The sequence below is a fragment of the Gekko japonicus genome, unplaced genomic scaffold (assembly GCF_001447785.1).
Source record: "Gekko japonicus isolate JY-2015 unplaced genomic scaffold, Gekko_japonicus_V1.1 scaffold905, whole genome shotgun sequence".
Taxonomy (NCBI): domain Eukaryota; kingdom Metazoa; phylum Chordata; class Lepidosauria; order Squamata; family Gekkonidae; genus Gekko; species Gekko japonicus.
The window spans coordinates 398,783-424,817 of NW_015160239.1; the positions used below are offsets into that span (position 1 = coordinate 398,783).

Below are 26,035 nucleotides of genomic sequence, written 5' to 3' on the forward strand. Positions count from 1 at the left end.
AAAGAGGGAGGGAGGGGTGTGTATGGAGAACAATAAGGAAAACTACCTAAATTTTGTTGTACTTCAGATACTATTCAGTTTCTTCTGCAAAATGTAAAAACACTGAACTTTAATTGACAGAAGGAGAAGTTATCTAAAAACATACAACTTTCAGTTGAAATTACAGTTGATCTACCTTCTGGGATCAAGACTGAAAAGCTTTCATTCATCCTCTTTCTGCTTCAAGAACAAGCCTAAGAGTTGCTGTAACCAATGAAAAATGGCTATTTGGGACCACAAGATGTCCAGCAAGCCAGCCAATGCAGGCTCAGGGGTAGAGCATTTGCTTGGCATGAAGAAGGTCCCAGGTTCAATCCCTGGCATTTCCAGTTGAAAAGACCAGGGAGGAGGTGATGTGAAAACCTATGCTTGAGACCCTGGAGAGCCACTGCCAGACTGAGGAGACAATATTGACCTTGGTGGTCTAATGGTCTGATTCAGTATAAGACAGCTTATACTGTTCACATGTACAGGAAATGAAACATAGCCCTCTTTCACCCCGCTGCACACAAGTGAGCACCCACATTTAGGGAGAGATCCATTTCAAAAAGATGCCCCATGTTGTCAAGAACTGACCCTCACTGCAGATGGTCAGAGCGCACCTATAAAACATCTACAATCCTTACTTCAGAAGTTACAACTGTGAAGGCTTTGTTTTTAAAAGGTTGATCTAGTGTCCATAGAAATAAGAGGCGGAAAGAAAACAAAAGGAACATTTTTTCTCAATTATGGTCGCAGCTTAATTGGCCACCCACCTGATGCAGAATTTATCCAAACAAATGTGGAACATACATCACTTCCAATCTGTCACGATGGAAGGATAAGCAATTTGTTTTTCATTGAAGGATCACAGCTGATAATGCATCACAAGCTTCACAGCTCTGTATATTTTAAAAGTTATGGTAGAACTTCTTACAGCCATTTTGGAAAGAATCCTTCTCACGCACCAAATCTACATTAGTGCAATCCTAAACATGAGTCACTGTCTAGGTCCACTGACTGTGATAGAGTTAGAAGGTTGTAACTCTGCGTAGGATGCCTCTGTAAGACTCTAGACTAGGCCATCCCTTGCATATGTTCTGGAATATGCCATCTGGAATTGTCCTCTATGATGGCTTTTGTGACTCCTACAGTTTGGGTCCTGTCCTCTTGCATTTAACATTTAAACAAGGACACTGCACACCTTGAATGCTGTCTCACAGTTATGGGGGTTGCATATGTGGAACAGTGTTAACCATATTTCAGCTAGCCTCATTGCCTTCTGTATTTCTGATTCACATTGAAGTTGACCGTTTCAAATGAACGATTTGTTACTGGCTGTGCCTTGAGTAGGATTAGGATATCACTCTAAATCTGTCTGTAGGGTTTCTAAGGAGTAAACTGTGATTGTTCCCATAACTTTGACCCATCCACTTTCTCCTGCTAAATGTTAGAGCAATTGAAGAAAAAAGTTCCCTATCTTCTATGAAATAAAAAGGAGTCCGGTAACATTTAAGAAACTAACAGAATTTATTCCTGTACAAATTTTCGCAGGATGAAATTCTAATACACTTCATCATAAATGGATCAATCATTCCACTATAATGGTAAATTGGAAGAAATTATCTTAGTCTCCAAGGTATTACTGGACTCTTGGGGTTTTTTGGTTTTGATGCAGAGTAACAGCCATCTGAAATTATCCTCTATGATGTTTTTTGTGACTCCTACAGTTTGGGTCCTGTCCTCTTGCATTTAATGTTTAAACAAGGACACTGCACACCTTGAATGCTGTCTCACAGTTATGGGGCTTTCTTACATGATTAAATGTGTGTCTGTATTTCAAAATAATCTCATCTAGGGTTTCTACCACTAAGCATTTTCTGGGGGAAGGGGGGAACTTCAGCACAACACTGTCTTGCTATTGTCCACCTTCTGGCTTTCCCTGGTTTTCCTGCACATTTTCTCAGTCGTGCTTGGGTATGATCTTTCCCAAAAGAAAGTATTCAGAGTGGGTTTGGGACCAGCGTGGACAGGAAGGTGTGGATGTCTGTTCTGCCTTATCCAGCACCATTTCCTCTTGTGCCAGCCATTCCCCTCCCCCTGGCCACTACTGGTAGGCTTTTCCCCAGCTTTTAAAATATATTGGTAATGGGGTTGCGAAGAGTCGGACTCGACTCTGCGACTGAACAAAAAAATACATATCTCACTATAGCACCACTATAATGTAGCTACTACTACTTTTTACCAACCAGTAGTGATTTCCTTAAAAGATATGGGGGGGGGCACTCTGGCAGGATGGTGTGATGAGACTGCTTGGAGAATCACCCCATGTAGAGCCTCCCTTGCTACTGTGAATGCCTCTGCCTTTGCAGCAGTAACTACAGCACAATGGAGAATAAGCCCCATTTGGAAGCAACCTAGGAACCCATTAGTTTGTTTTATCCCTAGTTTCACCAGCTCCAGCACAAGACTCCTGCTATTCAGACAACTCTTGACAGAGTACATAGAATTTCAGGCACTACCTGAAGCTTTACTTTTGATAGCTGAATTCCCAGAGATCCTTATATATACCTGCCTGGAAAGCAACCTTGGGCCTGTTAACTGGTTGAAATGTTCCTGTTCATGAGTGTTAAAATGTTATCCCAGAATAGCTTAGAGTGTTAATCACCCAGAGCGCTCTTGTGGTACTGTGACAAATGTGCACTTAATTAATCTCATTTGCTTAAGGACTGCATGCAGGTGGTGGATGACAGGCAAATGCTCGGAATGATGGACATGCCACACTTGTTGCATGATGGCATAAGAGGCATGTGCCTTTTGATTCTGTGCCCTGGGTGGCATTTCACTTTCAAGAAACAATGCCTGGCATTTGGAGCTGCACCAACAGACCACTTCTCCTTAGCCAAGCAGACCAACACTCCCAAACCTGGTAACTGAGCATCAGTTCTTGCAGAATGATATCTTGTGGTTTTCTGAATGGGACAAAATGCACTTTTCTTATTTGCTTAGCAGTTAAGCAAAACTCAATTTCAAACTTCTAAGCAACCAGGGGGTTCAAAAATATGACTGAGGTTCTTTCTATGGATTTAGGGAGGGGCGGCCTGCAACTAAGCCTATCAGAGCTCACTTGGGTTGAGAGGAAAAAACCATCCTAAAAGTTCACTCTTAGAAGAGCACTTAAAAAGAAAAGCAAAAAGAGGGATCTGAGTGTGAATAGGTTCTTGCTCGGCTGCCTGCAGAGAGTAAGAATTGCCTCCAGGCAACTTGGTAGTGAAGCTTTGCAAACAGTTGGGTTTCCTCTCTCTTTTATGCCCCCTTAATAGAGGGCTGGTGACTTTGGCAGAATTATCTGCAAGGCTGACCAAAATGCATCTGTTTTGCTTACTTCAGATTTGTAGTCCATCCCATTCACAATGGTTGAGGGCAGGCATAACTGCAGAAACCAATGTAATTAAGTTACAAAGCACTTAATGTGCTTAGAAAGACATCTATTATAAACATACATCTTAAAATGTATACTGCTAAAATAAACTGTTGCTGATTCCCAACCATTAAAATGCTCCCTCAAGTAACAAATACTTACACCGGCACCAGAAAGGTTTCTGGTAAACTTGGGAAGGAAAGAAGAAAAGCTAAAGTGACTGAGGCACAACCCTAAGAACACCTGGATGCCTCTTCCATGCCCAGCTTCCAGAACCAAATGCACAAAGAGCATTTGTGTTAGGGTGGTTAGAGCGCTGGGCTCAGACTGGTTTATATCCTCCCCTGGTCATTAAGCTCACTTGGTGACCTTGGGCCAGTCACTCACTCTTCAGCCTAATTTACCTCAGAGCTGATGTAAGGATAAAAATTAAACCAGAGGAGGATAAAAATTAAACCATGCTGCTGAGTGACTTGAATTGAAAAGTAGAATAAATATGTGACAGAAACAGTGTACTTGAGGAGGAGGAGACAGTGATTTAGGCCTGCTTCTCACAAAGATGGCGAACCTATGCCCGGGCTGTACCACTTCAGATTGTAGGTGGATACCCACATAATAGAACATTCCCCAGGCCTATACTCGCATGTGGTGGAGGAGGAGATGTTTTTAGTTTGGTGTAGTGGTTAAGTCTCCTGCCAACCTAGCAGTTCGAAAGCAAGAAAATTGCAAGTAGATAAACAGGTACCACTTCAGTGGGAAGGTAACAGTGTTCCGTGCGCCTTGGTGTTTAGTCAAGCCGGCCACATGACCACGGAAATGTCTTTGGACAGCGCTGGCTCTTCGGCTTTGAAACGGAGATGAGCACAGCAACCCTAGAGTCGGATTCAACTGGGTTTCGAGCAAGGGAACCTTTACCTTTACTTTTTAGTGGTTAAGTGTGTGGACTCTAATCTGGGAGAATCGGGTTTGATTCCCCACTCCTCCACTTGCACCTGGCTGGATGGCCTTGGGCAAGCCGTAGTTCTGATAAGGGCTGTCCTTGAAAAAGAGCAATTTCTGTCAGAGCTCTCTTAGCCCCACCTACCTCACATGGTATCTGTTGTGGGGAGGGAAAGGGAAAGGAGTTTGTAAGCCGCTCTGAGACACCTTTGTGTAGCGAAGGGCGGGGTATAAATCCAATCTCTTCTTCTTCTTCTTCTTCTTCTTATACCTGCTTTTCTCTACCTTAAGGATAGGGTTACCAGCTCTGGATTGTGAAATACCTGGAGATTTTAGGTGTGGAGCCTGTGAAGGGTGGCATTTGAGGAGTGGAGGAACCTCAGTGGGGTACAATGCCATAGAGTCCATCCTCTGAAGAAGTTATTTTCTCAGAGGGAACTGATCTCTACTGTTTGGAGATCAGTTGTAATAGTGGGAGATCTCCAGGCCCCACCTGGAGGTTGGCAACCCTAAAGGAGCCTCCAAGCAGCTTGCAGTCACATTTCCTTCATCTCCCCACAACAGGCACCTTGTGAGGTAGGTGGGGCTGAGAGAGTTTTGAGAGAACTGATCACCCAGCAGGCTTCAGGCGGAGAAGTGGGGAATCAAACCCGGTTCTCTACAGTAGAGTCTGTCGCTCTTAACCATTACATCACACTGGCTCTCGACTCTACCACTGTTCTGCCCAAGATCTAGTTTCCCTTGTGGGAGGAGGTTGTTTGGGGGTGTGTGTGTTTAGTCTGCAGCCTGTAGGGTCAGACACAGGTTTATAATCTCAAGGAAACCTAGGCTTTACATATGCAGGACAGCTAAACTAATCACTCAGCAGAGGAATAATGTCACTAAATGGCACTAAGTTTCCATGTCAGTAGAACATTTCTGGGTCAAACTAGACTTGAACAAGCACAGGCATTTGGAGGCAAGAGAATGAAAAGGCTAAATGGCAACACACACACACCCCACACACACACCCTCTGGTTGTATAGGGGAAAAATCAAATAACTGACCATTTGCTGCCCACATCATGCCCTTACCCTGCTTAATAGTATTCACTAAGGTCAGTCTCACTAAAGTTACTGCCACTATTCAAAGCACTTTGCTGTAATCCTGGCAACCATCTTGTAATGCAGGGGAGTTTTAGTATCCTGTACTACAGGTGGATGAGCTTGTTTAAGAGACCCTAGTAAGTTCATGCATAAAATGCAGGAGACAAGAAAAATATAAACCACCTTGAGTTCCTTGGAGGAAGGGTGGATAAAAGCATTCCAGAAGTAAATAAATGGAAGAGGCAACATCTGAACCCAGGACTTCCTGCTACACTAGCTTTCTTTTGCCTTGGAGGGAAATATGAGGCATGACTGCTTAACGAAAAATAAAAAAGTAGGGCATGCCTCACTTTCCTTCCTTCCCTCTTGTGCCACCCTATCCAGATAATAAGTTTTCATCCACTTTTAAAAAACAAAGTTGCTGCTATTACACAACAAATACAACCAGAAGATCCACACTGGCACCAAGTTTCTGAAAGTGTAAAACTCCTAGAGGGCCAAAAGAGATATATGTTTAAAGGAAACATGTCTGTTAGAGAAGCTAATACAGTACTGCCTAGTGCAGAGTTAATTAATACAAATTTATGGTAGGCAGAAGAGAGCCTTAAGCAACTCACAGTAGTGATGGGAGCATGGGGGGGGGGGAAGGCAGAAGAAGCACCCAAGAGTGTCTCATCCTACACTGGTGAAATGTCTGAGGGCACATGAACACATGAAACTGCCTTATACTGAAACCGACCCTTGGGTCCATCAAAGTCTATTCAGTGTCTATTCAGACTGGCAGTGGCTCTCCAGGGTCTCAGGCAAAGGTCTTTTACATCACCTACTGCTAGATCTTTTAACTGGAGATACTGGGGATTGAACCTGGGACCTTCTGCAAGCCAAGCAGATGTTCTGCCACTCAGCCGCAGCCCCCCCCCACCCCCGTGCTTCTTCCATTCAGTTCCATAAGGCCTCCTTGGAAGGTAGATTTTGCCCTAGCACTTCAGCATCAAGCATTATTGCTTCACCCCTTTCAATGCTCTTCAGCTAAACAAACAAGAACCTTGTAAATTCTCTCCTATTGCAAAGCAAAATCTCTGCACAGCAGCCTGTGGCTTTAAATATTGTTAGAGACACCAAACAATGCAAGGCATTTCAGAGTAGCAGCATCAAAGAGAGAGACTTGCTTCTTTTGGAGTAAGCTGCAGTCTTTGACAAGGGAGGAACAGAAATTCCGTTCTAATGAGTCATGGCTTGGCAGTCCGGGATCAACCCCTTTGGCCTGCATTTCTGACTGCAGCATTGTACAAAGTTGTTTTTGCAGCCTGCATGACTTTTTTTTAAGATCAGAGTTAATTAGGAAAATACAAGGGCTCCTAAAGGAAGAAGTTAGAGAGGGGCCAGAAAATTTAAAATTAAAAAGAATCAGGATATCATGATCTACCGGGTTACTTTAAAAAAGAAGAAGAAGAAGAAGAACCTAAAAGAATGCAGCAATTGCTTTCATATGAGAAAATTGTTCAGAGCACTCCAGTAAAAGCAGAAGCAGCTGGAAAGAACAAAATTGAATTAAATCCACTATCTATTCTGTGGTCTTCTGCTGACTGTACCAGATGAGTACCTGATAGCTATTTGGAAACAATTATCTAACCGTATTGGGAGATTGCTTTTAGGGGTTGAGTGGAATGATACGGAACTGGAGGCTCACTTAGTTTGGTCACCTGTGGCAAATTTAACCCTGAAGGTCAAAGCATTAAAATGCAGGCCTGAAAACAGGCTCATTTGCTAGTCTTTTCTCCCTCTCTATACGAGTAGAGGCTGTTTCCTTCACCATGTAAGATGCAGCTCTGGGGAGTGCTTACAAGATTACATTATTCTGGATTAATGGATGCGGATACTTGGGCTATGTTTGAATGATATTGCCTAAGTATCCTGACTAGTCTGCTAAGACTGTACAGATCTTTCACATTTGTAGATTCCGCCCAAGGAACAGAAGTAGCTGGACTGTGCAGGTTCTTTTATTGTTATATATATATATCTGACAAAATAGTTCTAGCTAGCAAATCTATATTGTGAACCTAATGAAATAATTAGTTGGAATTATAACTCAGTCCAATGCAGCTCAGTTTTGGGGCAAATAACTTAAAACAACCACCACCCTTAGACCCCCCTAACAAAATAAAATCAAGATGTTTCCATCTCTCTGCTCAACAAACACCAAGTTCAGATAGCTAGTTCTTACCAGGCTTCCAAATGGTATTCCAACTGAGACATGTACAAGCTTCACAAAAGAGGGAGTTCAGTGAATGGGAAGAAAATACCAAGAGTACTCTGCACACCCTTGCTGCATGAACATGCAGGGATGGAATCAGAGCACTTTCCATTGATTTTATTGGCTAAGAATGATGTACACAGCAGCAGAGGCAGTTGCTAGCATGCTGTGTCTGAGCTCTGTAGGCCATCTTTTGGCTAGAACACATACACACTCCTGTATCCTTGGGTGCACCTGAAAGGCAACAAGTGCAGACGTTTGAATCCTGCTCCTAACAGCCTACCTTCACCAGACTGACTTGTTTTCAAGCATTTTTATATTTTACCATTTGGAATAATCTAACCATGACCCTATCCAACATTTATACTGCTCATCTGGATTAATGTTCACAGGAGACCTGTTTAGACCTAACTGCTCAGCTCCTCACTTAACAGCTAAACACCAAGATCTAAGAACATACAGTAGAATTTCAGTTCAACTAATCGGGACTAGCAAAGTGTTCCTGTGTCTCAGACTGTGACCCTCATCCAGGAAATAAGTGGAAATCAACTACCTCTCAAGACTTTCCATGACAAAAAAAAAACTAATAAGAATTCTGAAGGACTCTGCACAGTCAGTGAACACATTAAACTGTTTTATATGGAGACTACTGGTTTAACCTTGTTTAGTAATCTTTAACTAGTAGCAACTCTGGAGAATCTTTTAACTGAAGATGCCAGGGACTGCATTTGGGATCTTGTGATGCAAAGCATGTTGCTGTGCCTCTGAGCTATGCCTCTTCCCCATCAACAACATCTGTAGAGACTCAATGCACATGGGGAAGACAACACACATATGGTCACTTTAAGGTGCACAGAGTACCTACATTGTATGCACATGTGTTTGGTACCTTCCCACATACTTGAGAACCCTGAACATCAGGGCATCTGATCCTGAGGAGAGAGCTACACGCTCCTATAGTTTTACATATCATGTAGGTGTGTGTGTATAATCAAAGGCAGAATTTGCCATTTCAACGCTGCTCCCCCCTTGCATTCCATCCATCTCCATGGATATGTTGTGTGAAAAGGGCTAATGGGTTAAGAGTGGGCTAAGGAGATGGCAATGGAAGCTGTGAGTTTGCCAACATGATGGTTGCATTGGTTTTATAAAGAAAATATGATTTTTTCCACCTAGTATGGCTCATTATGTAATGTGGCCCTTTTAAAAAAGTCTCAAGGTATATAGACCTCCTCCTTACCTCTGTGTCTGCAGCATTTTATAAACACATAAAAATGCTTAGCTTTGAAAATAAGAGATAATCTCCTTTCGATCAGGAAGGAGCACCAACCTATATAAGAAAGAAATCTGACTGTAGTAAATATGACAGCTTTAAACAGTCATCCTGAACTGTTAACCGGATGGAAAGAAAATGGCATCTGATGAACTGATTTTCCATCAAACCCAAAACAAACAAACAAAAAAATACAAGACAGAAACGTCAAGCCTGTGGCTATAGCTAACAGCATTATTTATCCTACTAATGGTGTATCATTAGAAAACAAGATTATATCCTTGAATTCTAATATCAGCGCAAATATGTTAGCAGCACCAAGTATGTCAGATTTGACTTTGTATCCCCTAAATTAAATTCCAGAGCCACGGCTAAATCAGACTGCACCCCTCATTGTGCTTTTGTTATAACATGCTCATGTGTAGCAAACTGTGAAGAAAACGTAGTAATTAGAGGTTAAATTAATCCCCGACAGACAAGCAGCTTAGTAAATTCAGGACCTCTTCACAAAGCATTGCATGAAGCTCACCAGTCTTGCGGAATTAGACACAAAGCCCATTGCAGTTGTAATGCACTTTGTCAATCTTAATACAAAAGAGGCAAGATGTAAGCATTGGGGGAAGGATTCAAGCACCCAATATCAACATCTAAACCTCCTTAACAATTCAAGCTGCAGCACTACACTACTGTCGCAAAGCCCAGGAAGCTGTTCAGGACTGACAACTTGGAACTGTTGTCAGTTTTTCAAGTAGTGCTATGGCAGAGGGTGTAGTCTTGCAGCGCCATCCTAAGCAGAGTTACACCCTTTAAATTCCATTGAGGTAAATGGGCTTACAAGGGTGTAACTCTGCAGAGGATGGCACTGGTAGAAATTGTATGCAGCCCTCCTAGCTTTGGGCGTGGATGACTTGGTAGCCTCCTAAGTGACCCAGCAATCATTTGTTTTTAGAAAGAATACTTCTAGCTTTATAGAAAGAAAGCAGAAACCAGAATTACAAATGCTGATTAGGGAATGGAGGCGAGAATGCAAGTTAAAAGAAGGAATATTAATAGGGTTCCTAGTGTCGCATCCCAACAAATTTAAGCAGGGGTCACATTTTTATTACATTTTACAGATTCAAGGACAGAGGGGTGAAGTTTCAGAATCAAAACACAGAAACAGCAGAATGCACATACAGCTTGAAGTTTTGATAATAGTAGAAGAGTGACAGCAATTAAATGCATCTAAACACCAGATGAGCAGTGCACTTACCTGAATTCTTATGCAGCCCACTAAGCTAAGCAAGTTGCATAAAAACTTACAGCCACCAGGGGCCTGTTTACACAATCAGTTATCCGGGGTTAATGATGCTTGAACTCACTTCAATCTCTAGTCAGTGCACGTGTTTAAGAGGTGAAGCAGAGGTTGAGATGAGTGGGAAGAGTCAAAACACTTTGCTGGGAATCAAGATCTCAACTCACCTTTGATCCAACCTGGGATAAATGATCATGTAAACCCTGTAACCAGTTGATAATCCCTGGTGAGTAGGTTTCAAAGGGACTACCAGTAACACATGAATGACCCGATGAGACTGAAACATCCTGAAATTCGTTGTTAGTATAAATAGGAATTATCATTCTAGAAACCTTGATTTTAAAGCCATGCTCTTGAGTTCCACAGAAGCTTATTGGCCTTGAGAGCCAGTTTGGTGTAGTGGTTAGGAGCATGGAGTCTAATCTGGGAGAATAGGGTTTGATTCCCCACGCTTCCACATGCAGCTGCTGGCATGACCTTGGGTCAGCCATAGTTCTCTCAGAGCTGTTCTGGAAAGAGCAGTTCTCGAGAGAGAGCTCTCTCCGACCCACCTACCTCACAGGGTGTCTGTTGTGGGGAGGGGAAGGGAAAGGAGATTGTAAGCCACTCTGAGACTCCTTCAGGTAGTGAAGGGCGGGGTATAAATCTAATCTCTTCTTCTCCTCCTCCTTGAAGAAGTAATGGCAGACAGTTTCCACACAACTGTTTTCCCACCACTATGATCATCCTCTGCAATACATAGCCAAAGGGGAGCGTTAACAGCCCTTGGGCAGAACGAAGGTGAGGCTGACTGGCCTAGCCAAACATTCCGCACGAGGCATTAGAACACTTCCGAGAATCTTCTCTGTGGCAGGAGTCTCAAGTGCTCAACAGACAACCTCATGTGGAAAGAGTTCCCCTCAAGGTAGAACACCTGAGAACTGCCATCCTAGAAGAGGAGCCACTGAGGAGGAAAGATCACTGAGGCAGGAATCTCTGAATGTCAAGTGACCAGTGCTTGAACATCAACATAAGCCTACAAAGGATATACAAGGACAACGACAATGATGTCACACGCCTATAATTAGGCAGCTACTTTTCTGGTTCCAGTTTTTAAATTATAAGTACAGTAGTGTCCCTCCTGTCCTGAAGCATACAGGAAGTGTTGCAACATTTCCAAGAGCAGGTGTCATCGGTGAGGTGTCAGCCTTGTTTAAATGTTTAGTACATAGTCAAGTCAGAGTATTCTCCAATTAAAACCAATGAGACAAAATGAAAACAGCAGACAAGATCTCCCCCCAAAAAGTGTCTTGCCCAAACCTGAACTTGCACAAGGGGGGGGGGGGATCGCATATTTATTTCCATTTCATAATGAAAGACTTGACAGCCCACACCTAGCGCAATTCTCTTTTCCTCATCTTCTCCTTCACTCTAGTTAGAATTAACCACAAATCTCCTTGACAATTGCTGGGTAAATTGGAGGACTGAGGGCCAAAATTTAAACAAGCCTTTGGTTCAATTTGGTCTGGGATGGTGGAAGACACACAAAACAGCTTTAAGTTAAGGATTTGCACTCTGGTTAATGGAGTTATATGAAGTCAGGCTTGGTTTATCATGGCAAGGAGCAGGAGAAACTGGGTTTCAAGAAGCCAAAAGGCGAAAGGTGTCACGTCTTAGCAGAAGTGCATGGGGGCCCAAATTCTATCCCTGGCTTCTCTTTTTGAACGTTCACAGGGATAAAGGAAGACTCTGGAGCAACATGATACACTTGGGTAAGTGGACTTAGAGATGGACAAGTGGAACAATTCAGTATATGAGAACTTATTTTAGCTTATTCATACCTGATATTTACATACACACATAAATGCACGGGGAGGAAGACAAAAAGCACACAGAAGGATAGAACCCCTGACACCAATATGGAGAATGTATGTATGGCACTTTCTGCTTTGCTGTCAATACCACCACTAGTACCTCACACCCTGTTTTGCTAATTAAAGTGCGATTATAATCTCAAAGGGGGGCCTAGCACAGACATAATGCTTAACCCCACATAAGCCTCAACTCCGATTAAGACCCCAAATACACAGGGAATCAAGGTTTAGCATGCCTCTAAGGAACTACCAGCAATATCTGCCTGTCATTTTGCAAAGCAGAGAGGCTACAGAAGCAGAGATAAAGGGTTTAGGTTTTAGCTACAACACTCAACCATAATTAGCAAGAACAGCCTACAGTTAAGCGTTTTGTCCTTAGAGAACAACGGAAGCCCTGAGAAGTTAAAAATGAAAACAGAAGGCAAAAGAGCTCCTGTTCCTTCCATCTCACTTGCTATGCATATCACCTCTAAAGGTAAGAGAGACGGCGACTGAGACTTTAGCAGTGCTAATAACTGCCCCCACTGTGGCTCACCCCCACAACAGGCAAACACCCTCCCCTGCGGAGGTAATCCCCTCTCATGCCTGCAGCAGACTCAACCTCCAGCTGTCTCTTCTCACCCTGAAGAGCACAAGGGACGACAGAGCCGAGGTCAGCAAATAGATTTGCAGAAAAACAAATCAAGGAGAAAGAGGCAGAGTAGGCTCAAGTACAACACAGGCACCATCTGACATTGCAGCAGGCCTCTATGGTTCTGCACAGTGCAGAAGTGCTATGAATACTCCAGGTTAAACAGAAAGGATGAATTTGGATAAATGCTGCTTTAATCACTAAAGCTGCCATAAAAAAAAAAAACCATGGTATTCACTGGCTACTAAAACAGCCAAGGTTTGAAATGAACCCTCAGAAGTACCAAGATTTATCACTGATTGGTGGGGGAAAGTCTGTTGATAAAATAGGACACTCTCTTTAAGGAGCACCTATTCACCAGCTTAAGTAACTTTAAAAATGAAAAGAGTAACTGCTATGGCTCAATATAGGGGAAGTGTAGATTAATAATCACCTCTCTAGGTCACTGGGAGATGACTGCAGAGGTTACACTGGAGTGCTGGGAAAGAACAACATTCATGGTCCAGCTTTCCAAGAGCCTCAGCAGGGCTGTGCTTTGGTTGGGCAGATGGCTCTAAAGGGCAGGAGATGTAGGTCCAACACACACCCCTGCTCACTTCCCTCAGTAATGAAGGCCATTGGGGCCTTTGGGCAAGTTGTCTCTCTCTCAAATCTACCTCAGACAATCCATTTTTAGATCTGGAAGATCCTGAACTTCTGTCTGAAGCTGTGTTTCTAGATCTAGTTGCCACACGGCCAGTTAATTTGCTGCTCCGTGATTTCATTGTTTGATGTGCAGAAGCTGGAAGAGTTCAATCAGTGTGATAACATGCTCCAAGCAAAGCTTTCATGACCTCACCTCACCTGAAAAGATTTCTCCCTATTATTCCAAAGCTCTGTAGAGCTCCACGGAGACAAAGCAGTTCTGTGGTGTTGCCAGATATATTTTTTTTTAGAAAGAGACGGAAGAACAACCTGGTTACATATTCTTTCATTATGCAAATAACAAACACCCAAATTCTACCCAACATTTATTTCAGCCTCTATTCTTATTCAGAAAATGATCTGGGCTAGCCTGTGACATCTTTCCAACCTAAGCAACTGCACTGTTCAGAGATGCACACCAAAGCAGCAAAGGATACCAGGATGTGAGATGTTACATGGCACACAGTGCAAATGTTGCGGCCTACATACCTCCGCAATGCTGTGAAGATTACCGGGTTTTATTTCTGGGTGGTTCACTGCTTCATTAAGTGTGTGTGTGTGTGTGTGGGGGGAACTATCACTCCTAGCAGCCACATCAGTAGTTTGTGCAGTCGTTATTGAATTACAATTGGTGTTAAATCTTTTTCATAAAAATAGTTTTCTACTCTGCCTGGATCCTCACGCTTCATTCGGTCACTTATACGGAGGAACCTGCTGGAAAAGGAGTATATAAAGGGGTAGGGTCGGTGCTCTGGGCCCTCCCAAGGAGACCCATGCCAGAGTGGTGGCAGCCATGAGAGAGCTTTTCTAGCTGCTGCCTGCGACAATAGGGAAACAGGTAGCACCAATAAAGAAGACAGGACTGATGATCCCCATCCTCAGACAAGCTGGCTTTCACAAATCAGCAAATATACCACCTTGGCAGGTCTACAGATCTGTACCCATGATGCCATGAAGGCAAACAGCAGACTAGGATGGGGGTCCTCTGTAACCCCTGCTGTATGAGAGAGCAGCTGTTGCATCACCATGGCCAGCTGGGACTTACCAAACCACTCACGGCTCCCTTCCCTCCTGGAACCTCGGGGGCCTTTCTAGGTCAACTAAGGAACAATTTCCAACCCAACAGCGACCTGTTCTCAGATCAGAGCATTAATAGTCTACATTACAGGGATGGCATAGATGGGTGGGTTGTTTCTCTTTTTTTGGAGAATGTGGTTTATACTGCTTCCTCGCATGTGGCTGCATGTGAAAAGACTTTTCACATAGCAGGTGTGCTAAAGAAGGAGAAGTCCTGAAAAGGGATCCCATAGCATCATCTGTCAAAGGATCTACTATGGGCTCCAGGAAACCAGCTAAGACAAGACACTCAGGCCAAGGAAGTCATTTCAGCTCCTGAAAAGAAAACCAATGGCCCGAGGCAGTTTCTGTTATTTACTGTTCTGCCATTTCATATTCTAAATTATAAACCACTTGGAATATCGTGAGAAAGGTGGCATATGAGTAATAAATCTCATAACATTCCCCATTCCCCATGAACTAGAAGCCATATAAATTCTATCTAGTTTTTACAAAAGCATGGATGTTTGAAATCGGAAACAGAAATCAATGGGGCCTAAAAGAATTTGGCTCTCGTGGGCACTTAAAAGCACTTAATCCAAGTCTGCTTTTCTCCCCTGAATAGAAAAAAAAAGGAACTAGTAGCCCTCAAACCACATGTGGGACTCAATCACCGTATCAGCAGTTTCACAGTAATGTCAAGACATACCAATCCACTGCAGTCTAACAGTTAAAATGCAAAAACAATGGTTTTAGAACTTCCAGTTAATCATCCCATTATTCTTGTACCACAGTAAAGGCTGTTAGAATACCCCCCCCCTTTGAAAATCTAAACACATTTTGGTTTGAACAGTTTTATTTTTAGACAAGCTAATAACCAAGACTCAGTTCTCCATCATACTACTGCAGGTTCCTCCATATACTCAAGCCTCAAACAATTACTAGGCCTCTGTCAAAATTTACTAGCAAGCAGAATGATGCTGCCTGTCTTTTGGCCTCAACATCACAACTCCTGGAAAGCTCACCTGTACAAGCCTCATTGAAATGAAGTTGAACAAGGGCCCAAAAAGGGCTTCTGCAGGAGAACTTCCCAGTAGCCTGTGCCTCAAGTATTCTTAAAGAACAGATTTTTTTTAAAAAGGCTTACAGTTGACTGGTGCTACCTAGGTTACCCGTCAATGGCACTGGAGCGGGTATATTATTAAGAGAGGGGTATGATGGGAATTGGTTGCATTGTGCTGATCCATAGTAACCAACTCCTGTTCGTCCATCATTTATCTCTTTCACCGACGACATATGGGTTTGTCTATTCACACTCTCAGCATTCTGTCTGCTCCAACAAACACCCAGGCTTTTCTGCTTGGATAAGGAGATTTTTTAGTTACATCCATTATGTGCGTATCAACATTTATGGCACTGAGATAATTGCCCAAGAGCTCAGGGGGATAAAAGCTCCCTCTTTATAACATAAACCCCCCTTTAAAAAAATCAATATTGATATAAAATAGTTTGACGCACAGCCTTGGACACACAAATCCTTCAGTTTGAAATACATTTTCCCCAAAGTAGTGGGTCATATTGGGGGAAAAGGGGCAGCAAAGGAAGAAATTAGCTATATACATTATTAATCATTCCTTAAATAAGCGAGTGGCAAATCTGTCAGGTATAAAGCAAAGTCCTTGGAAGGATGCCACCTTCTCATTTGAACAGATTTAACTCTCTATTTGAAGACCAAACCAGTTGGCGATATATTGTAACTTACAATCACCTTGCCCTGCATACTTTTGCATTGTTGGCAACTCTAAAAAGGCCAAGAGAAGAAACAGTGGTAATAATTTAATTTTCCTTCTAATTCAGGACCTCTCTTTGCCTTTGTTTCATAACTCCCAATGAGAGAACTGGCTTCAAACTAGACACTTCTTATTGCATAGGTAGGCACTAGTAGAAATCGGATGAATATCCAGTGTCCAAGGATGGGACTTTGTTCATTTCTGCTTGTTTTCATAACCTAAGTTCACTGATGTTTTCAGGCACAAAAATTGGCTTTGGAAACCTTGATTCATTTTCAGAATTCCAATAGATTGGTTTCATATAATTTTTGAATTGATATTTTTATGCAATTTGCCTACCTTAAAATTTGACAGCAGATTTCTGTTTCAGAATCTGTATTTGGCAAATTTCTCAAAGGATGTTCACAAACTTAAATTCTGGTTCAAACAAACACATATAGGAAATTTTTCCAAGGCTGCAATAGCTTTCTGCAAACAGTAAGTACTCGGTACATACTCAGGACCAGATCAAGCACCTGTAGAAGCAGTCCCTTCAAAAAGTCAACTCTCCACAGCAGTGCCATCTCCCAATGTTCTCCTCAGAGTTGGCAAACAAGACACACCAGTTCTGTTTGGTGCCTTTGACTATAGCTGCACCACAGCAATTCATGAACAAAAACAGCAATGTCCATCAGTGTATACTACAGGAATGCTAGTGGGGTAACTAGAAAACACAGACCCAGCTTGCAACATTTTGATTTCCAAGGCAGTAAAAAAGAACCAACTCCAGAGTTAGCTCAACTGATTTTGCGACCCCAAGCAGTGGGACAGCATGGAAGCGGGCACACAAACCCACACTTACACTGCTGCCACCAGCTTCAAGGCATGTGGTGGAGAGTGACGCCTACTGCCATGCACTCCAGACAACTTTGGGTAGCAGCAACCCACATGGAATGGAAGCATGTAATCTGTCCTCAGTCACGATACCCCAGCTGAATGGGCTGTAAACTGCCTACTGGAGCCAGACAGACCCAGAGGCAGTGGCAGGTGCAAGCCACACCTGTTGCCTACTCTCCCAGAGCCCTCCCAGTAATTACTTGGGTTGCTTCTATGGTGATCAGAGCCAGATCAAGCCAGACTCTTCTCTCCAGTAATGAATGGGGGTGACATCCAAGTTCTCCTCAAGAAACCCCCCCAACTCCTACCAGATCTTATCCCATGGGTCAAATGAACCTATCTCCCACTGAGCCATCCAAATTATCCACCTGAGTAGCTTGCCTTTCTTTGCCTTGGAATGGGACTGTTTGAGAAAATTACAGTGCCCACATCCCAACTCAGGGCTGCATCATATAATACCTTCTCCTTCAGATGAGCTCAGAAAGCTCTATCCTGTAAGACAGGAAGCACAATTCAAGTGGGTGTTTTCTTCTTGCCACCAGCAAGGCTCCGGTACAGAGGGACAGTCATGCATGAAGCAGTCCTCAGAAAAATCCCAGGGCCTGAACTATGTGGACGTGACTGATATCCCTTAAGTTGCCAGTGACCAAATGTGACCTTCACATCACAAAAATGAGGGATGGGAGAAAGAATTTGAACTGGAGAAACTGGCAAGTGTCAGCATTACATAACTATCCACCCCAAGATATGGTACAGATGGTGATTAGATTCAGCCAGCTGTCACCAGAACCAAATTCTGACAATAGTTGTGACTAAAAAGTCTGTAAGACCAATATGAACAGAGCACCTCGGTAGGCTGAGATGGGATGGCAACTGGGCAGAGGTGCCAAGGACAGGTCCCATCCTTTCGTACATTACTCGGTTTCTAGCCATACTCCTCATTCCCAACACATTTCTTCACTTTTGCTTTAAATGCAAATAGACAGTTGGATAAGCAAGGCTCAGGTTCCAAAGATTTTTGCATTTGGTAAAATAGGCTGCTGCTTACGGAAGCTCCTGCTACAATTAAATCAATTAAATCTCTCAAGGGCCACATAACTGCATTTCCTCTTTCTGCAGCTACAGGAGAATCAGGGTTTTTGCTAGGCACATTCTTCTCCCCCAGCACTTTCTTCCTCTGATGTCAAAGAGGAGTTTCTTTTCCTTTCCAAACAGAAATCATCACTGGGAAGGTCTCGGTTTTTTTTTTAAGCCTGTGTGCTGGGGGGGGGGGGTTGATAAAAAACAACAACAACATTCCCCTCACTGGAGAGAAGGTGTTAACTTCAACTAGCAGAAGATATACTGCTTTATATTTGTTTTTCATCCCTGAGCAACAGACTACTTCCTGGTTGAGTTTAAAAGCTTGGTGACGTTCCCATTTCAGCCCACACAACTGTGTCACCATCAACGTCAGTGGCAGGAAAACATTAGAAGTCGCCCTTTGCTAATGCTTTCCTAACATGGAATTTCCTTGTCACTTTTTCCCCCTCCTCTTGCCTTCCAACCAGAAGCATCTTTTCCTAAATTGTTTTTCTCCCCTCCCCACAACATATGGAGAACTGAAAGAGGTAGCTGCCAAAAATGGAGAGGATTTTGGCTTCTTTTCTGCTCTTGCTTGCCTCTCACTTCATGACTACTCACAAGTGTTTGAGCAAGTGTTTTCTCAAGGCATGTACAAGCCACATGCCCTAGATTTTACCACCACATACCTCTGGAGTATGCTGCATAGAAGACAGCAGAACGTCTAACAATGATGTAATCTACGACTCTTCACAATGGTTTAACTTCCTCACAATCTCTGTGCTATGATACCCTTGTAACTGGCCCCTCCAGAATCACATATAAAAATACAAGACTTGCCCACATCCAAGATGTCTGTGTGCCTACCGAGCACATGTATGTGTTCAAGGGAAAGGGAAGTAACACCAGTACCCCACACCATTACTTTTTCCTCTTATTGAGAATATGCAGTTTGGTACACAAACTATACAAGTAGCTGCGGTGGCTCAAGTGGTTAAGGTGCTGAACTGCAGGCTGTGGAAGGTCAGTAGTTCAGCAGCTCAAGACCCGAGTGCCGCATGACGGAGTGAGCTCCAGTCTCTAGTTCCAGCTCCTGCCAACCTAGCAGTTCGGAATTCAACTGTCTATCGAGCAAGGGAACTTTTACCTTTACCCAAACTATTCAGCATCCCAAGAAAGAAAAGAGAGATGTTTCTTTAAGAGAAGAGCTGATTAGCTACTCTTCCTGGCAATAAACAGCTGGTCAGTCCGGCAGGTTCAAGGCCATTTCAGCGCTCCCTCTTATGGAGGCACCATATGTTCCATCTCTCACATCAGCAGCTTTAGCTTCCAATAATCTTGCTCCAGAAGGGAAGCACAAAGAGAGGGAGAAGAGAAAAGAGGAAGCCTCTGTTTTGCACTTGATTTGTGATTTGCTCACATTATGCTCAGTGGCACTTTGTGGAAGACACACACTGGGAGTCGTCTAGTTATAAGAGGGTAAACCGTGAAGTGAAGCCTTTAGTTTGAAGATCCATGAGGATTAGGAAGTTCACTGCATTCTCAGTATTTATTTATGAATCCGTACCCCATCTTTTCCTTGTGTGGTGAACTGTCTTCAGCACTATTAAAAAAACACTATAAGAAGAAGAAGAGATTGGATTTATACCCCGCCCTTCACTACCCAGAGGTGTCTCAGAGCGGCTTACAAACTCCTTTCCCTTCCCCTCCCCACAACAGACACCCTGGGAGGTAGGTGGGGCTGAGAGAACTCTTGACAGAAACTGCTCTTTTTCAAGAACAGCTGTGCCAGAGTTATGGCTTGCCCCAGGTCATCCAGCCAGGTGCAAGTGGAGGAGTGGGGAATCAAGCCTGGTTCTCCCAGATTAGAGTCCGCGCACTTAACCACTACACCAAACTGGCTCTCAGTTTATAAAAGGCATCCCCCCCCCCAAGCTGGAGATCTTTAGACCAGTCTGGACAATCCAGGAGTTCCTTTGGGCTGCTTTAAGAAAGCTACCAACTCTTCAGTTCAGTCTTTGGGCTCTTGTACTGCCTTTCGATCAAGTGATAACCAACAACATAGCTCCATGTGCACAGCCCATGTTGTGTAGCAGTTCTGGGAGACTCAGGTTCAAATCCCCACTCTGCCATTAAGCTTACTGGGCAACCTCTGGGCCAGTCACTGCGTGTCAGCCTAACCTGCCTCACTGGGTTGCTACAAGGATAAAATGAGCATTGAAGAGCCATGTATACTGTTTTGAGCTCCTTGGGGAAAGAGCGGGATAAGAATGTACTGTATAGATGTGCTGTGCCTATAAAGCCACACCCCCTTCCTATCCAGCCTTCCCGTTCATCGAAATGTCTATGTCTTGGAGAACACGGGATGAAGAGAATTGGACAGGAATATTTTTGTTTCTTAGCCCTGCTGCTTATTAAGGGAAGATGGATTGATCTTGCTACCCAAATGCCACAGACATGAGGGACCACTTGCAGAGCATGGCGGCAATTTCAACTGGTCCATGTGGTGACAGTTTCTGTATGATGAATCCTGTGTGTCTAGCAGGCCACTATACCAAGTAAGGGATCTGCTGCACACCACTGCAGGCTTCTCCTTGGGGCTGCTGGCAGTGGCTGAATGAAGACTTCCTGGCCCACACAACATATTACTACACCTGAATTGCTCATCACAGAGCATCTGCCATCACATGGAGTGATTTTCAATGGTTTGCACATGGCGGCCATGACACATGACCATTTCTTATGGCGAGGCAACCAAATGAAGCAGCTGCCAGAGCTAATGGCGAACTCTCCAGCATACCTGTGACATCTGTAAAGAATCCAGATTGACACTCCCAGCCACTACACCAACCCAACGTCCAGGAAGTGGTAAGCTGCCATCTTAACTCATGCCACAGGGACCCTGGAGCATTCATAGGAAGTGTCACCAACCCAAGAGGAGCCAGCTCGCAATGGCCTCTCTGTAGCTGCCTTGAGCCCAGAGGAAAGACGGGTTATAAATATCTTAATAAATTAGCAAACAAAATGACTGAATGCCTAGGCCATAATTGTTTCTTTTGCTCAACTCTTTCCTTTCCCTGCTGGCATCCCTTCTGTGGCCCTTTTTTCCGCCCACCATCAGGGTGGCATCCTTTCACCAGGTATTGTCCACACAGTTTGAAGCCTACCTTTGCAGAGCTAGAAACCTGTTTTTTAAAAAAGAAACAGGTTTTTTTTAATGTACCTGGAATGCTGAATTCTGTAGCCAGAATCAAATTCTACATCTTTGCATGCATTTCTAAAGAACCTTTGAATATGCACTGCCCTGCACACATTGTTTGATAACACTGGATAATCAATTATAAGAGCTCAAGTAATATAGAGATCTGTCATTCCATGCACACATGCACAACCCCGGGTCTATAAATTCTCTTCAAACATCAAGACACTCCCACCCAAAGTCTCCTTAGGGTTTTATTGGTCAATTTATCTGCAAGCATAAGACCTCCAAAACTGAAATGCTTTAGGAATTAACCAGGGATTAAAGAGCTAAATATAGAAATAGAAGAGAATTATATAATAGGTAAATTATGTATTTTCTCTCAACTAGTTGCTCTACTTAACTCCTTGCTAGTTGAACACTCCAGGTTTTCAAGGGAACAGTCTGACTGGGTAATTTGGGTAATATCTATTCCCACACACAAGGGTGTTCTTTACTTGTGGGGCAGAGGAGAGCAGTTAGTGTTAAACATTGTGCTTCCCTCCCCACACACACACTGTACATCAAAAACAGGTAAATCTCTTTGAGTATAGTTTTCCCAGTCTTTGGGTTGGTGGAGGAATAGTCTGTTTGGTGGGGAAACGTGGAGGTGGCAAGGGACTGTGTAGAATGGAACAGAAGAAATACTTTTGAGGACGATTGTGGGCGAGTTTCCTCCTGGGCAGAGGTTTTACTCAGGAGGGATGTGGCTGACAATTTCAGGCCAAACACAGTAGATTCTGTTGTCCAAGACACCACCACCCCCTCCACAAGCAGCGCCAGCAGGAAAGGAAAGTAGTTCCTTTCCTGCCTACTCACACATCTCTGCAGAGAAATAACTGGAGCACCAAAACCTCCGTCAACCTTGGGAGTGACAATATGGAGCGTGAGAACCGCCTTCCACAAAGATTCGAGCACGTGTCCTGAACAACAACCACACACCAAGGCTCAAACCCATTTCCCAACTCAGGTCTCGACACCCAAAAAAACTAGTACACCAAAGACACTGCCTTTGGGTGTAGGCAGAGCGCTGTTGCTTCACCAAGAGTAACAACAACCAACCACCCCATATCTGAAGCATAGCCTCCTAAGCAAAAGAAGGCAGAGGTTTCTCCCTTTTCGCTCTCTTGCAAGTTTAAGTTGTAAGGCCTCTGGGACAGAGCTCGGCCTTTTTTTCTTGGCCTTGTCTTTCGGGGATGCACCACGTGCCTTGGAGCTACTGTATGAAGAAAGACTCTCAAGCAGGCTTTAATCCCTGGCACTTCTTGCTTGAGAAATTCACAAGGGCCTTGGCATTAGGAAGGGAGGAACAAAAAGAGAGAAGAGCCTAAACCCAATTATGCCAGGAACTGCAGGTGGGCAAGCATAAGTGCACCATCCCATCCACCTATCCTATCCCACAGTACCACACACTCACTGAAGCAGACAGCACATCTAACAGACATGCCAAAGAAGGCATTAATCAACAAAAACATAGAGGGGGTTCAGTTCAAAGGTCATGCCCAACCCCTCCTGCTAGAAGGGAGGCTCCTCTGCGCAGCATCTTTGGGGAAAAAAGAATGAAAAGACTCTGGCTTTATACTGGCAGAGAAAAGGGGAAGTCGCCCCTGAGAGCCTTTGCAAATTGCAGAGATAGGAAACACAGAGAGCAGATGATGCTAGATGGCAACAGAGACTCCCCTGCAACCTATTAATCTCCTGTTACAAACGCCAAGATCTTTTGCAGAAGCTGTGCCATCTCTCCTCCCCATCTCCCTTCCTGGCTTCAGCAGGTTGGGGGGAGAATAACGGGGTGGGGGAGAGAGGCTTTTAAATGTATTATTCCAGGAAGAAGGAGAAGCAGCCCGAAAAGAAAGCACAAGCCAGTTTCTTGCAGGGGGAGTTGCCAGCCGCCTCCTCTACCCTTGGGAGAAGGAATACCCTCCCCTAATCTCCCTGGTTACAGAATCTCTCTCCCCCCCCCACCTGCCCTTACATCTCATTCCCCTTTAGTAAACCCATAACAAAAGCATGCTGCACAGCCTGGGAATAGAAGAGTAAGTAGCAGTCAGAGGCCACCCAAACAAATCCACCTCCCACCCACCCCCCGCAGTCTCCAGTGGAGGGGGTCCCAGCAACTGGGGTGGCAAGTTAATTTAGAAGGGGTCAAACGACACCAAAAGGAGAGGGAAGAGCGATCCTAATAATTAATCAGCTAAACACGGCGGTGGTGGCAGCAGCAGCCACCGCCACCATCTCCTCCTCCGGGTTAACAAGGGAGACAGCTGTAGGAGCCCAGTCAACAACAAGCTGCTTGTTTACCCCGCAAAGTGGCTCCTTCCACCTTGCCTCTTAATCATAGGGTGAGAAATCAAAATACTTAAAAAAAAAAAAGTGAGTCAGCAGGGGTGGATTTTTAAAAAAAACAGAAAAGGAGCTCACCAGCAGGCGAGGAAGGCACTGCAAGAGTTTGGATCAATTCATATTTAAACGGTAGAAAAAAGCTTTTGCGTCATACAGAAGTCTTCAGCAGGCTACATGTTTATAACACACACCTCCTCCCAAAATCCAACATTATTCTGCTTGCTCAGTTTCCTCCACACTGGAGCTTGATGTGAGTTTTTAAGAGGTCTGTGCCCCAAAGAGCTTACAGTCTGAATCTTGGGAAGGGTGACAGCAGAAGGAGGAAGGGAAGAGACAGACAGACAATCAAGAGTGAACCCCCCCCCACAGGTCTTTTTTACACATTACATGCTAACACTACTAAAGGGGGGGGCAGTGAATGAATAAACACTTTCTAGGTGCCCACCTATCAGCAGTTTCTTTAGCCCCCCCCCCATGCCCGTCTGTTTGATCTAAGTTTAAAGAAAAGCCCCCCCTCTAGTAATTAGGCTAAAACAAGCCTCTGTTTACCCAGGGATACCACAGCAGCGCCTAGAACTGAGCGTATTGGCAGTTTTCTAATCCTATTAAGTCTTCTGTACAGTCAGCATTTAATCTGGGATATTAAAAAAAAAAAATCAGACACCAGCGACTTCCTTTCCAGACTTGATTTCGAGACACATTTTTGAACGATGCCGAAACGGCGACCCTCATGCGTATCCCCACCCCCCAATAAAAGCATCGTTTTGTGTTTATCATCATGGCTTTGTGCCAGTGAGCCAGGGGCGATCGTGGTGGCGGGGGGGGGGGGTTGGCGGAGTGTCTTCATTGGCGCACTGCTTGCCTCGCCAGGGCGGCCGGCGGAGGAGATGTGCAGGTCGAGTTGTGTTTGCCGAAGGAACAAAACTATTCCGGGACACGAGAGGCAGTCTCGGATTGTGGCAGGCGAGCACACAGAAGGGGGATGAAGCCCGTGCGCGTCTCCCCCCCCCGGCAGCTGCCTCTCAGCCAGACACCCAGCAAAAAAGAAGGGGGGGGGATACACTTTTGTCTGTATTCCTTGAAACCGATCTTGTTCCACAAGCACGCCAGCTTGTCCTACACACTCTCTCTCTCCTTTCTAACAAGCCACACGATGGCAAGAAATCACCTTGATCTACCACCATTTTAAATACACACCACCAAAAGCAAGGAAACCGGCCACTCGCTAACTGACAACAAGCCGAGGCACCCAGAACAAGGCAAGCAGGAGCTTCTTAACTAAGTCTCCCCTCCGATACAAAAGCCCCTTCAGTCTCTCTCTCCCTCCCCCTTCCCCCTATCTTTGAAATGCACAATAAAACTCAGCAAGGAACGGCGCCGGGGAGGGGGGAGGAAGAGAAAGACTTGCCCATTCCGGGGAACTTCGTCCCCCAAATCAGAGAGCGTCCCTCGGGCTGAACGCGACCAAACCGAACACCGGTTTGGGGAAAGGGTCGTGCTCCCCCTAGGCCCCCCCCCTCCATTCACGCGAAGCGAGTCTGACTTGTACTTACTGGAATATGCGGCTCCATGCGTGGTGCTTCTACCCGAGGGGAAACCAGAAGCATCTTGGACTGGCGACCCACCAGCTTTTTACATCCAGTTTGACCGTCTCGGACAAAACCCAGCAGCGCAAAGAGAAACGAGTGCTTTTTTAAAAAAAGGACAGAAAGATTCTACGTTTGTTTTCTCCCCTTCCCTCCCTCCCTCCCCCCGATCCTTTTAGGTTCCCGACAAGTTCATCCTGGCGTTGCAGTTTGCTAATGATTCACTGTCTGTCTCGATTCGCTCACTACATTTCCCTCAGCCCACAGTTTCCTCTCTTCGAAGGTGGAGTTTGTGGGCTTTAAGTTACTGATAGGGCATATCTAACTGCTGTGTCACTCGGAGAGGAGGAGACACGCTCGCTCGCTCTCCCGCACACACAGACTCTCTGCCAAACTCCAGCCTTAAAGGGGAAGGCGCACAGCCAGCCTTCCGCCGCCGAAACAAACCACGCGCTGCCCTTGTAACGTGGGAAGGGCAAATTTAACACGATTGCCGGGGGAGGGGGCAATGCTTAGTTTCACTTCGGATCTGACGTCTTCCCTTTTTTTTAACAAAAATGGAAATTGTTCTTGTGCTCTCAGAGCTCCCAGGCATATTTTTAAGGGGACACTTGTCCTATCAAACTTGTTTC

General features: G+C 44.5%; 1 protein-coding gene across 1 annotated transcript in view; it reads right to left on the reverse strand.

The window, feature by feature from the left end:
• Nucleotides 1–25,530, reverse strand: part of MAMLD1 (mastermind like domain containing 1) — a 127,923-nt gene extending 102,393 nt beyond the window's left edge. The window contains exon 1 of the mRNA XM_015413241.1: nucleotides 25,371–25,530. Coding sequence (XP_015268727.1) covers nucleotides 25,371–25,424 — 54 coding nt within the window. The 5' untranslated portion in view covers nucleotides 25,425–25,530. The remainder of the gene's footprint in view (nucleotides 1–25,370) is intronic.
• Between the last annotated feature and the right edge of the window lie 505 nt (nucleotides 25,531–26,035).